This window comes from Lacerta agilis, chromosome 11 (assembly GCF_009819535.1).
Source record: "Lacerta agilis isolate rLacAgi1 chromosome 11, rLacAgi1.pri, whole genome shotgun sequence".
Lineage (NCBI taxonomy): Eukaryota > Metazoa > Chordata > Lepidosauria > Squamata > Lacertidae > Lacerta > Lacerta agilis.
In genome coordinates this window covers 47,687,371-47,700,091 of record NC_046322.1, presented here as the reverse complement: position 1 = coordinate 47,700,091, position 12,721 = coordinate 47,687,371, and the positions used below count along the sequence as shown (strand labels likewise).

Below are 12,721 nucleotides of genomic sequence, written 5' to 3'. Positions count from 1 at the left end.
GATTGGTTGCTCGCGCCAAGTGGCGGACTCTGATTGGTGGTGAAGCAACACTGAGCCCAATACACAACAGACACATTGCAAAAAAAACCCTAAAACCCTAGCATGTCAACTGAAACCTTGCATTTAGTCTTCTCCCTGCCATGCTGCTTTTCTGTATCCAATAATATGTTTATTCCCCTTAAGAGGGAATATTAAGGACACTTAATTTTGGCAAATGTATAAACCGGGTTTCAGAGGATCAAGTTAATGTATAGAAGATGGAACTTTTATCATACTGAGAAAACTAAGATGGGGAAATCATTTATTTTTCCTTATTTATCTCTCCCAAGATACTGAAAACAAATCCTCGGTTGGTCTGCCACTCCTTTGCCTTTAGGAGCTTTAGAAAAGGCAAGCTTGTTTCCCCCCTGCTCTGGTCTGAACCAATGGCTTTAAGTTACAATAAAGGAGATTCTGACTAAACATCAGGAATAGTAGGAGCTGTTGGACAGTGGAACAGACTCCCACAAGAGGTTGTGGACTCTCCTTCCTTGGAGGTTTTCCAGCAGAGGTTGGACAATGGGCATAGCCTAGACCATGGGCAGGCAAACTAAGGCCCAGGGACCAGATCTGGCCCAATAGCCTTCTAAATCCGACCCTCGGACAGTCTGGGAATCAGTGTGTTTTTACATGAGTAGAATGTGTCCTTTTATTTAAAATGCACCTCTGGGTTATTTGTGGGGCATAGGAATTCGTTCATCCCCCCCAAAAAAAATAGTCCGGCCCCCCACAAGGTCTGAGGGACAGTAGACCCCCTGCTGAAAAAGTTTGCTGACCCTTGGGCCCCAGACTTTTGTTAGGGGCCCGCCAAAACTTGTTGAGCTTTTTATTGGAGATCAAGGGTAAAAATCCCCCCAAAAGAGGACATTATGGGGGGCAGGCTTTTGTTAGCAGGGTGCAGAACCTCAGTTAACGGAGTATTTTTTATGCTTTTCAATAATTTTTGAGGATTGGCTATGCCCATGGGCTGGGCAGCCACCTGTCAGAGATGCTTTAGTTGAGTGTCGTGCTTTGTAGGGGGTTGGACTAGATCAGGGGTCCCCAAACTAAGGCCTGGGGGCTGGATGCGGCCCAATCGCCTTCTAAATCCGGCCCACGGACAATCCGGGAATCAGTGTGTTTTTACATAAGTAGAATGTGTCCTTTTATTTAAAATGCATCTCTGGGTTATTTGTGGGGCATAGGAATTCGTTCATCTTTTTTTCCCAAATATAGTCCGGCCCCCCACAAGGTCTGAGGGACAGTGGACCGGCCCCCTGCTGAAAAAGTTTGCTGACCCCTGGACTAGATGACCCTCAGGGGTCCCTTCCAACTCTACCACTCTATGCACAAAAAGCATTACATGTCCGTCTGTGCCAAGCAGCAGCAGCAACTAAACCACACAGAGCAAGGCTGCGCAGACATGTGCTCAGTAAGTGGGCACAGATCCCTGCAGCTGATTTAACCCGGAGTCCCCATGGGCCATATATGGTTGCCATATTTAAAACAGTGAATATCCAGACAGATAAGTTATTTTTTGGCATAGTTGTTGAGCTTTGCAAAATAAAAATAGAAAAGAGTTTTTCCATATGTCTGGATTTTCCTGGACATTGAAGCGATTTCCACCCAGATGCTGTTTGCTATGGCAGAATACCGCCTATGCCCGGGAATTTCCGGGTGTATGTATGTCAACCCTAAGTACAGTAACCAGGGAACAGAACTGGATAAATTGCATGAAAATGACAGTAGTGGATTGGAAATAGGCAAAAAGGAGCGTTGCCGTGTTTCAAAAAGTAAAATTCCTGACTCAAATCTGTTTGAGCTTTTTTTTCTTTTTTTAGGAAGACCACAGAATTGTTGAACGTTTTATTTAATAGAAAACCCACCAAAATAATGATCTTCCAATTGGGGAGCTGTTTTCCGCAGGGATTTTCATGACGCGTGGAAAGCCTAGCTTTGGAATTTCCCCCCTGAGAAATCGGCTTGCCCCCCCCCCCGGATTTCCCCGGACCCCTCTACTGGAAACAGCTGTGACGAGTCCGGGTCATCCCGGACGCGTGGCAAAGCCCGGCGAGAGGGGCGTCGCCTTCCCCAGCGTCACCTGCGGGGACGAGGAAAGCTCCTGTTGCTCGCCTCGCCGCCCGCCCGCCGCCGATTGGACGCGCCTCCTCCTGGTCGGTGGGCGTGGTGCCCTGCCGGCCAATCCCCGCCGTCGGAATGGGTTTTGGGGGGGCGTGGCGGATCCTCTCCCCCTCCGCAGCAGCCTCCTGGCCGGCGCTCAGATGGCTCTGGGCGGCGCGATGCTGCGGTCGACGCTCCGCCTTTGGGCTGTGTCGCGACGCGTCCGCTTGGCCTCCGCCGCTTCCACCGCCTCCATGTCGACGCTGCTGATCAGCCAAGGCCGCTACTCGTGGCTCCAGGAGCTGGGCCTTCGCGAGGAGAACGAGGGCGTCTACAATGGCTCCTGGGGAGGCCGAGGAGAGGTAGGCAGCCACGGGCAGGAGCAAGCCTGGAAGTCACCGCAGCCACATTGGGAGCGAGCCACGAAGTCCAGTCCGGATTTGCAGTTCTCCATGTGCTCCCGAGCATAGACTTTAGCAGGGTTTCCCGAAACAGCTTTATTACTATTAGTATTATTTTCATTTCTATACATTGCAACCAGCGCCGGATTCACGTATAAGCTAAACAAGCTATAGTTTAAAGCCCCACTATCTTGGGCCCCCCCCCAAAAGGAAAAAAATTAAGGTTAATATTAATATACTTCTTCTTAATTGTATTTCTGTTCAACAATTACTTTGATAAAATACATATTTTGTTATATGCAAGTGGCTTTAGATACCTATTAGGTCCATAAATTACCTTATAGCATATATTCAACACAAAAAACAGTGACAATTTGTTGTTGACAAAGGACAGCTGGGCATATAAAGGGCCCCATTACCTTCAGTAGCTTAGGGCCTCATCAAACCTAAATTCAGCCCTGATTGCAAAGATGATTTAGCCATAATTGTAACATTTTCACTTTCCACTCCCCCCTTCTTTTGGGGTCCCTTGCATTTATTATCGTCCTTTTCTGCATACTCAAAATTGCCTCTTATTTTAATCCTCTCTTCTCGGACAGAATCAGTAAGAATGACGGGACCCCTGAACTTTTTTAAAAAAAAGAAAGAAAGAAAGAAAGCACTGGACAGGATTATTGTAATAATCTGCAGCTTTTCTAAGAGTATACATTTTAAGTAGATGAATAAATGATTAAGTTAATTTGGAATATGCAGAAAATATAAAAAATAAATGTAAGGAACCGCAGAAAGAAGGGGAAGGAAGTCTAGTTTCGAAATGTTAAAATGATGTAAAATTAATGAAATGTATAAAATTCATGAATCAAAAAACCTTCTCTTCTCATATCTAATGTTTTTAAAACTGCAGGTTTTTACAATGACCCTGCCAACGTCTTGATCTGTTTGTTGCAGCTTATTATTATTATTTAAACTTTTTTATCTTTTTTGTTTGTATACATTGCAATAATTATTTAGCCATAATTGTAACATTTTTACTTTCAACTCCCTTCCCTTTCTTTCTGCAGTCCCTTGCATTTATTTTCATCCTTTCCTGGATGCTTCAAATTGTCTTATTCTTTTAATCCTCTCTTCTCATATCTATCTAATATGTTTTCGGAACTGCAGGTTTTTACGATAATCCTGCCAATGACTTGATCTGTTTGCAGCTCTTTATGTATATACTACAATTCCCATCATCCCTAACCTCTGGTCCTACTAGCTTGGCATGGTGGGAGTTGTAGTCCTCAAAAAGCAGCTGACTTTGGGAAACCCCGCTTTAGAGGAAGGCTGAAAAGACAGCAAAGATTAGCTGAAAGCGAAATACAGTGATTTATTGTGGTTAATTAACACAGGCGCGTTGGTCGCAAGTTAGACCACGCTGGGGCATGTCTAACACGCCCCTGCAGTGCGATTTTTGTTTGAAAAAGCCATCACCCCGAGGCAGGCAGCACAAGGGTGGAACAATTACATTTCCCGATAAATTGAAATTTCTGAAGTTCTGCGGTGGCCAAGTACGCCTACCACCAGGTTCCTTTCGGAAGTCAAAATGTCCTCAGGTTTATGATGTGAGATTTGTGCCTGTTCATATTATTTTGCACAGAGAATGGCCGGTCCTAGATAAGGAAGGAAATCCTTTTCAGATGGTGCTGTGAAAAAGGAGTCTGCCTTTTTAATGTGTAACCTTTCGGTGGTTTTGAAACACACTTGATTTTGTCTATATTTTAACAAATATGTTGCCCTTTACCAGTTGCCACAGTCCGTTTCCTGGCGGGAATCTGCAGGAGAAAGGGACACGTTAATCATTCATATTGTTGGGCTGAGAAAATGTTTGTCCTTTGGCTATGCTCCTACCTTTGGACCTTCTCTTTCTGGAGATGCTTGGATACCCTACTTGGAGGGCTCCCAAAGGCATCTAGCCGGCCACTATAGGTGGATGCTGGTCGAGAGGGAGGGATTCCAGACCCAGTAGGCCTTCTTTAGTTATCCCACTCTTTAATAATATCAAGATACTATAACATCCAGAATATCAAACCATAAGAATACAGAAACATGCTACTTATGGCTCTTGCAGTGCATGCATCTGGTCTCTCGGGCAGAGTAGGAACTGCTTCTGGATCACCAAGCAAGAAAAAATAATAATTGGCTGCTAACTCTTGTGTACACCAGAAGAAGAAGAATTTATACTCCGCCTATCTGGCTGGGTTTGCCCAGCCACTCTGGGCAGCCTCCCAACAGAATATTAAAAATACAACAAAACATCAAACATTAAAAACTTCCCTAAACAGGGCTGCCTTCAGTTGTCTTCTAAAAGTCAGATAGTTGTTTATTTCCTTGACATCTGATGGGAGGGCATTCCACAGGGTGGGCGCCACTACCGAGAAGGCCCTCTGCCTGGTTCCCTGTAACCTCACTTCTTGCAGTGAGGGAACCGCCAGAAGGCCCTCAGAGCTGGACCTCGGTGTCCGGGCCAAACAATGGGGGTGGAGACGCTCCTTCAGGTATACTGGGCTAAGGCGAGGCTGCTATATGCGATGGGCAGAACAGCCCTATGCATATTCTTAATAATCTACATAGAAGTGAATCCCATTGAGTTCGGCCTTAAATACACTCGGGAGAAGTTTCCTGCTTGGCAGGAATGGGTGGCCCTTGTGGTCTCTTCCAACTCTATGATTCTATGAAGAAATATAATTGCCTCAATCCAGGGACGGGCAGCGGAAGTCTGCATGTTTTGTTTGATGGTCCCATCTCTTCCCAGAGCAAGGCCGCTTCATAGGAATCCAAACTCAGAATCTGTGCATCATCTTATGGGTTTTCCCCACGACGGTACTGCCCATTGCACTCATGCATGTGCTCAAAGTCTGCTTTGGTGTGCAGATTGTGGTTCTCATTCCGCTGCAGATCAGGGTGAGTGTATTTAGATTGAGATGTAGGACCATCCGTACATTGTCCTTTCCCGATGTATAAGTGACTCTTGAACCTTAATCCTTAAAGCTAGAGAAGAATCTTATGTTCTTGGTGACTAAATGGGATTGGCACATCTTTCTCTCTTTAGGTAGTGACGACATATTGCCCTGCAAACAATCAGCCAATTGCCAGAGTTCGTCAGGTAAGGTTTTTTCTTTCTTTCTCTCTTTGATCAAATCTATAGATAAATGCTACACTGGAAATTTTTGCAATACTCTTCGAATAGCCAAAGGCTAGGTTTGGAATGTCAATACAGCTAATTGGGGAGGGGATGTGGAAAAGTAGCCGAGAGCAGTGGAAGATGGAAATTTTATGGTTGCACGCTCCCTTCCTCTCCTGGATTTAAATCACATGTGTTGAAATGGTGGTTGCGTCACAGAAATGGGTTCGTGGTACATTTCCTCTTTTATTCTACCACTTCAGGCAAACTATTTCCAAAGGTTCTGAAACTTTTTATGTCCAAATAGCACCACCACATTCCATAAAATTAGAATTTGCTAGTTGGGTACATTCTTTTTCCATTGCTGTTTTCTACAAGGGTCAAATAATTACAAATGTCGTGACTGTTGTTTATTTTTTTTAAAAAAATATCCTTATAGGCTAGTATGGAAGACTACGAAGAAACAATAAAGAAAGCTAAAGAAGCCTGGAAAGTATGGGCAGAGGTAAGTTTGAATTCCTTAATATTTTTCTGAAATACAGGCAGCCTCCCGTTTACACAGGGGTTGTGTTCAGAAGCACCTTGCAGGTCAGTGAAATTGCATGTAATTGAAAAAGCGTGCAAACGCCGACCCCCGTTCTGCCCCTTTAGTGACATTTCAGTGTCATCTTAATAATAATAATAATAATAATAATAATAATAATAATAATAATTTATTTATTTATACCCTGCCCACTTGGCTGGGTTTCCCCAGCCACTCTTGGCGGCTCCCAACAGAATATTAAAAACAGAATAAAACATCAAACATTAAAAACTTCCCTAAACAGGGCTGTCTTCTAAAAGTCAGGTAGTTGTTTATTTCCTTAACATCTGATGGGAGGGCATTCTACAGGGCAGGAGCCACCACCAAGAAGGTCCTCTGCCTGGTTTCCTGATGTTTCAGAGTCACTTCTGGGTTCAGCACAATGCGCGTACACATGGTCATGCGCGCATTGAATGCACATAAATTGGGGGCATTCTTTGATGAGCCTCAGACTCATTAAACTCATTTTTATTAAGCCATGCCGTTAGATTCTAATCCTTTTGCCTTAATTTGTGTGAGTCCTCTTTCTGATGCTTTACGCCTGGTGCTACCATTGTAAGCAGTCTGGTGGCTATTAAGAGTTCCACTTACAGGTGGCAGTTTGTGTGGTAGATCTGTGACTTCATTAGTACTATAAGACTAAACAGCAACACCAAGATTTCAAAGATGCGGGTCATAGAAATGGAAGCCACAACTTTTGAAGAACTAAAGACGCACTCTGGCACGCTTGCATTTTTGAAAAGCATCTGCATCTCTCGACAGATTTATTTCAATTGCCTTATGCAGTCTCACAAACACACAGAAACACACACACACACACACACACACACACACACACAATGGGAAGTGTTCAGAAGCATCTGTAGTTTTTGAAATACCAAATAAATTTTTCATCGGATTTCCCTGGAATTCAGACAAGTTGTGTCACTCAAGAAATCATCCACAATACCGTGTTTCTCATAAAATAAGACACCGTCTTATATTTATTTTTCCTCAAAAAAACACATCATGGCTTATTTTCAGGGGATGTCTTATTTTTTTTTTACTGGTAAGCATTGGCATGGTACAGCAAACTACATTTATTCACACAGAATTTTACTTTCATGCATGCAATTACAGCTTGCATCAACCATGCATAAATATTACTTTTGCACCAAGCAAAAGTACCCTGGTGATTAAAGCAATTGCATGCAGTTACAGCTTGCATCAACCATGCATAAATATTACTTTTGCACCAAGCAAAAGTACCCTGGTGATTAAAGCAATTGCATGCAGTTACAGCTTGCATCAACCATGCATAAATATTACTTTTGCACCAAGCAAAAGTACCCTGGTGATTAAAGCAATTGCATGCAGTTACAGCTTGCATCAACCATGCATAAATATTACTTTTGCACCAAGCAAAAGTACCCTGGTGATTAAAGCAATTGCATGCAGTTACAGCTTGCATCAACCATGCATAACCCTGGTGATTAAAGCAATTGCATGCAGTTACAGCTTGCATCAAGCAAAAATATCGGTACCCTGGAGGTTAAAGCAATTGCATGCATTTGCAACTGGGCTTCACAAGTCAGCCTGAAGGTTAAAAGCTAAACTTCCAACACAATATCCCCCTTTTCATTCAAGGAATCCCAGGGCCAGCTGTACCATTATGCAGTGTGAGGCAGCAAAGGATTTTCTAAATGGTTCTGCCAGCTCTTCCATTTAGCCTTTCAGGGAAATCCTTTGAAACAAAAGCAAACAAACAAAACACAATACCTATGCAAATCCCTGGCTCCCGGGTGTTGCTGCTGCTGCTCCTGGGTCCCGCTGGCTAAGGGCTGAAGGCAGAGCGTTTCTCCTGCTGCTGCCGGCTTGGGACTCCACGTTGGAAGTCGTTCCTGCTGCTGCCGGTCCCGCTGGCTTGGGGCTCGATGTGGAGCGCTTTTCCTGCTTCTCCTGGGCCCCGCTGGCTTGGGGCTTGAAGTGGTGCGTCGCTCCTACTGCTGCCAGTCCTGCTGGCTTGGGGCTGAAAGCGGCACGTTGTTCCTGCTGCTGCTGGGCTCCGATGGCTCAGGGCTCCACGTGGAGCGCTCCTCCTGCTGCTACTGGGTCCCGATGGCTCAGGGCTTCACGCAGCACGCGTTGCTGAGCGTTTTGGAGGGATTTGCAGCAGCGGCAGCATCCACTTCCGGGCGCCAACCGGAACTGTGCCTACAGGTATCTCTACGGCTTATTTTTTGGGTATGGCTTATATTTCTAAACGTTTAAAAATCGTGCCATGGCTTATTTTATAGGCACGTCTTATTTTATGAGAAACACGGTATATATTTTTTAACTGATGGGATAAGTTACTTTGATACTTTCAATGGTGTTAATAGAGATCGCCTCATCTGGATGCACACTATTTAAGCATACGGTTTGGGGGAAAGTCCACAGTGTTTTGTAAGACTGGGCTTAAACCCGTTTTTCTCTTTGTCTAGGTTCCTGCACCCAAACGAGGAGAAATTGTGAGACAGATTGGTGATGCCCTGAGACAGAAAATCAACGTTTTGGGAAATCTGGTACGGTTTGCTGCTGGGACAGTACTTACTTATCAAACCTTTATTAGGCATTTACATATAAAATTGCAAGATCAAGAATCACGTACAAAAACTTTAAAATATATATACACAAAGAAACAACATTTAAACTCATAGGCTGATGTATGGTGTGTGTTAGTAAAATCTAGAATTTCCTCCTGTTAAAGTGCTCCTTGAAGCACTGCCGCCAAAAACTCGGCTACCCCCGCAGTCACCCCTTGGTCAATGTCAGAGAGACAGAATCCAACACTTCCACCCTGCTGCGGTTCCAAACCGTCCAAATGGGGGGATAACACACGTTCACGCAGCGTACTGTGCAGTGGACAATAAAAGAGAATATGCTCCACAGTGTCCGGGACATTCAGGGGACATCTGCAGTATCTCTTGTTTCTGGGAACATTCTGATATCTACCCCTGACAAATGCCGAGGGAAAGATATTCAGTCGGGCCAACATAAATGCCCTACGTTGGGCTGGTATTATTAGTTTAGTAACGTAGTTGACCCTATCGAGGATATTTAAATCATAGAATATAGGAGAGCAAATTTTGTTTACTGCTGCCGCAATATTTTGTCTCTCAACATCCTTTAGTCTAATTAAGACATTATGATAGATATGTTGCTCACTTGAGTTGTACAAGGGCTCCAGCTCGATGCCTATCGATCTGATTTTATTTTCTAGGAGTTGGTACCATCTAGATTTATAGGAGTCCTTAAGCAGGTCAGAGAGCAAACTTGATGGTGGACAGCGGAAATGGCAGCGCAGCCAGTATTTTATAGCGGTGGTCCAGGCCCAGTATTCCATTGTGTGTATGCCAAATTCTGCACACATTGTTTCATATTTAATGACATTTGGGAGTCCCAGGATACGTCTCAAGAAACTAGAGTGAATCTTTTCTAAGTCACTGTTAAGTGCTTGTACCCATAGTGGAATCCCATAAAATATCTGGGATAGCACTTTTGCTTGGAATATCTGGTTGGCCGCAGGGATGAATTGATTTCCCTTTTGATAATAAAAACGAGTAACTACTGATGAGGTACACTTTGCCTGTTTTATAGCATTTGTGTGATGAATAGACCACCCTAAATTGCTCTGAAATAGAATTCGCTGGGACAGTAATCGCTCTGGCTGAAAGTTTTGGAACCGTGTCTAAAATACAGCCACGTCTGTAAAATAAGAAATGATACAGTTTGGCTTGTGTGAATACCATGGGGTTGCAAACCCTGACAATCGGCAACTGAGCGCAAGTGCCTGCAAAGTGCCGAGCTCTGCTTTGCCCTTGCAATTCGATTCCAAACTCTGTGTGGGCAAAAATGGACCCCCGGCGCCATTTTGACAGCAAGTGATTGACCGCCCACCTGTCAGACCTGACACATGGGAACGGGGGAGATGGGGATCCAGCCCACTGGTCGGTGCAGTTCCTTGCCTCTGATTTATACAATGCTTAGTAGAATATTTCCTATTCAGTGATTGAACACGACCAACACATTTCCTTAATACCGTCAGGTTTCTTTGGAGATGGGGAAGATTTCTGCTGAGAGTGTTGGCGAAGTCCAAGAATATGTGGATGTCTGCGACTATGCAGTTGGCCTATCCCGGATGATTGGTGGACCTGTCTTGCCTTCGGAAAGTAAGCATGTATCTTTCCCTTTTTTCTCTCTGAATACATACTGGATGCTATTCAGTAACCCAGGGCAGGAAAATCTCAGCGCTGTTAACTTTGTGGCTGCATTTCACGGCTGTTGTCTTGAGCGTGTTGGCACACTGAAGAAAATTGTAGGCTTGTATTTTCCTCCAAGGAGCCGGCTGAGCGATGCCTTCATTGGTTCCAGCGGAATAAATCATCATCCCTGTGGATCACCTTGTGTAACTCCTCAAAATGCACAAATAAATGGGATGCAACGCCAAGATTCTCCTTGCCAAACCTTGCTTCCCACTCAGAATACAAAACTAGAAAGAAATAAGCTCTTCAGGCAAGATTGCAGCCTTGAGATAACAGCAGGTATAACGTATTTTTCGCTCCATAAGACACACTTTTTTCCTCCTAAAAGTAAGGGAAAATAATCTGTGTGTTTTATGGAGCGAATGGTGGTCCCTGGTACTTTTTTTTTTTTTTACAAAGAGAAAAGGGGGTGTTGAAAGGACCCCACTCAGCAGCTGATCAGCAAGAGATCGGGATAGAGAGATAAGAGTCCCTGGCTCCCTTTCGGCCCCACCCCCTTGCCCAGGCCTCCATTGTTGAATGTGCTGCAGAGGGAGAATGAAGGATCGCACCCCCACTTCCCCATGTACTGTGGTCCTAGTGAAAATCCATGCACCTGGTGGCGTAATTTTTTCAAGCAGCACAGGTAAATAGGTTAAAATGGATGTATTGAATAGTATATGTGAAATATGCGGCATTTAAGGGTAACCATGGAAAGGAAGTCAATGGGTAAAGAAATTTATGGATTTTTTTTGTTTTTTTGTGTGAAAAATCAATAAATGAGATTTACAAAAAATAGTAGTTTTATATCTTTAAAAAGAGGTCTTATTTCAGATTATATAAAAGCTGCCTGTGAGCACTTTTTGTCTTGGAAACTAACAAAATCGTACAGTAACTGATGACCTCTTAACTTACAACAGGGGTTGCACTGTTTGAGTATATTTCATGGCGGTTGGAAAGCTGTACACCATGCTTGTAAAGACCACTAAATTTGGGAGCAACCATTGAATTACGCTCAAACCATGGTTTCTCAGGCTGGCTTGTTAAGCTAAACCTAAGGACCGCCTCTCCTGGTATGTCCCAGGTAGGACCTTAAGGTCCTCAAATAAAAATTTGTTGGAGGTCCTGAGCCACAAGGATGCTAGGTTGGCTTCAACTAGGGCCAGGGCCTTCTCAGTCCTGGCCCCAACTTGGTGGAACAGTCTGGCACAAGAGACCAGGGCCGTGCGGGATTTGGCATCTTTCCGCAGGGCCTGCAAGACGGAGCTGTTCCACCTAGCCTTTGGGTTGTTTTCAGTTTAACCCTGATGTTTCGTTCTTTTGGTGTGATTGGTGGGCTACTTAAAAATGAGGCTGCAGTTTAGATTTAATTTTAAATTGTATTGTAATCTGTATTTTAATGAATTGTTTTATGTTTTTGTTGTGATTTTATTGGTGTTAGCCGCCCTGAGCCCGGTTTGGCGGGGAAGGGCGGGGTATAAATAAAATTTATTGTTGTTGTTATTATTATTATTATTATTGTTTATTATTGGTCTGTGTTGAACCAGCACCTATGTTTTGAACACAGCAATAAGCTCAGATTATTTTAAAAGCGGAACTTTACTGAGAGGAGAAAGGGAAGGAGTGAGCCTGACTCTTTACTCAAGCTTGTTTTGGGCTTATCTGCTTGTAGAGCTCATCATATGCAAACAGAGCCATTTCGTGCTTTGATGCGAAGGGCTCTGCCGTTCGATTATTGACTAAAATAAGCTTGGTGCCCAAAAAAAACTATCACAATAAGCTTTACGACACAGTGTGCTTGTGGGGATGGAATTTGGCTAATTCTTGTGTACACCGAGTTCCTTGGATAATGAGAAGGATAAATAGAATAAATGAAATTCTATACTCATCAAACGTCTTCTGCATGGCTTTTTATTTGCAGGGCCTGGGCATGCCTTAATAGAACAATGGAATCCTGTGGGGTTAGTAGGAATCATCACAGCTTTCAACTTTCCTGTAGCAGTTTATGGCTGGAACAACGCAATTGCAATGGTCTGTGGCAACGTCTGCCTCTGGTAAGTTGATCTGTCCTGCTTTACGGTGACGGTTTTAACTGGTGGCCTCTAGCTTAACAACGGGTGCTGCAGCGTTTCGGTATACAGTCGTACCTTGGACCCCAAACGCCTTGCGAGTCGAA

General features: G+C 44.0%; 1 protein-coding gene across 1 annotated transcript in view; it reads left to right on the top strand.

Moving 5' to 3' along the window:
• The first annotated feature begins 2,313 nt into the window (after nt 1-2,313).
• Nucleotides 2,314-12,721, top strand: part of ALDH7A1 (aldehyde dehydrogenase 7 family member A1) — a 30,952-nt gene continuing 20,544 nt past the window's right edge. Inside the window, exons 1-6 of the mRNA XM_033164274.1 lie at nt 2,314-2,501; nt 5,629-5,682; nt 6,140-6,205; nt 8,746-8,826; nt 10,350-10,473; nt 12,467-12,599. Coding sequence (XP_033020165.1) covers nt 2,319-2,501; nt 5,629-5,682; nt 6,140-6,205; nt 8,746-8,826; nt 10,350-10,473; nt 12,467-12,599 — 641 coding nt within the window. The 5' untranslated portion in view covers nt 2,314-2,318. The remainder of the gene's footprint in view (nt 2,502-5,628; nt 5,683-6,139; nt 6,206-8,745; nt 8,827-10,349; nt 10,474-12,466; nt 12,600-12,721) is intronic.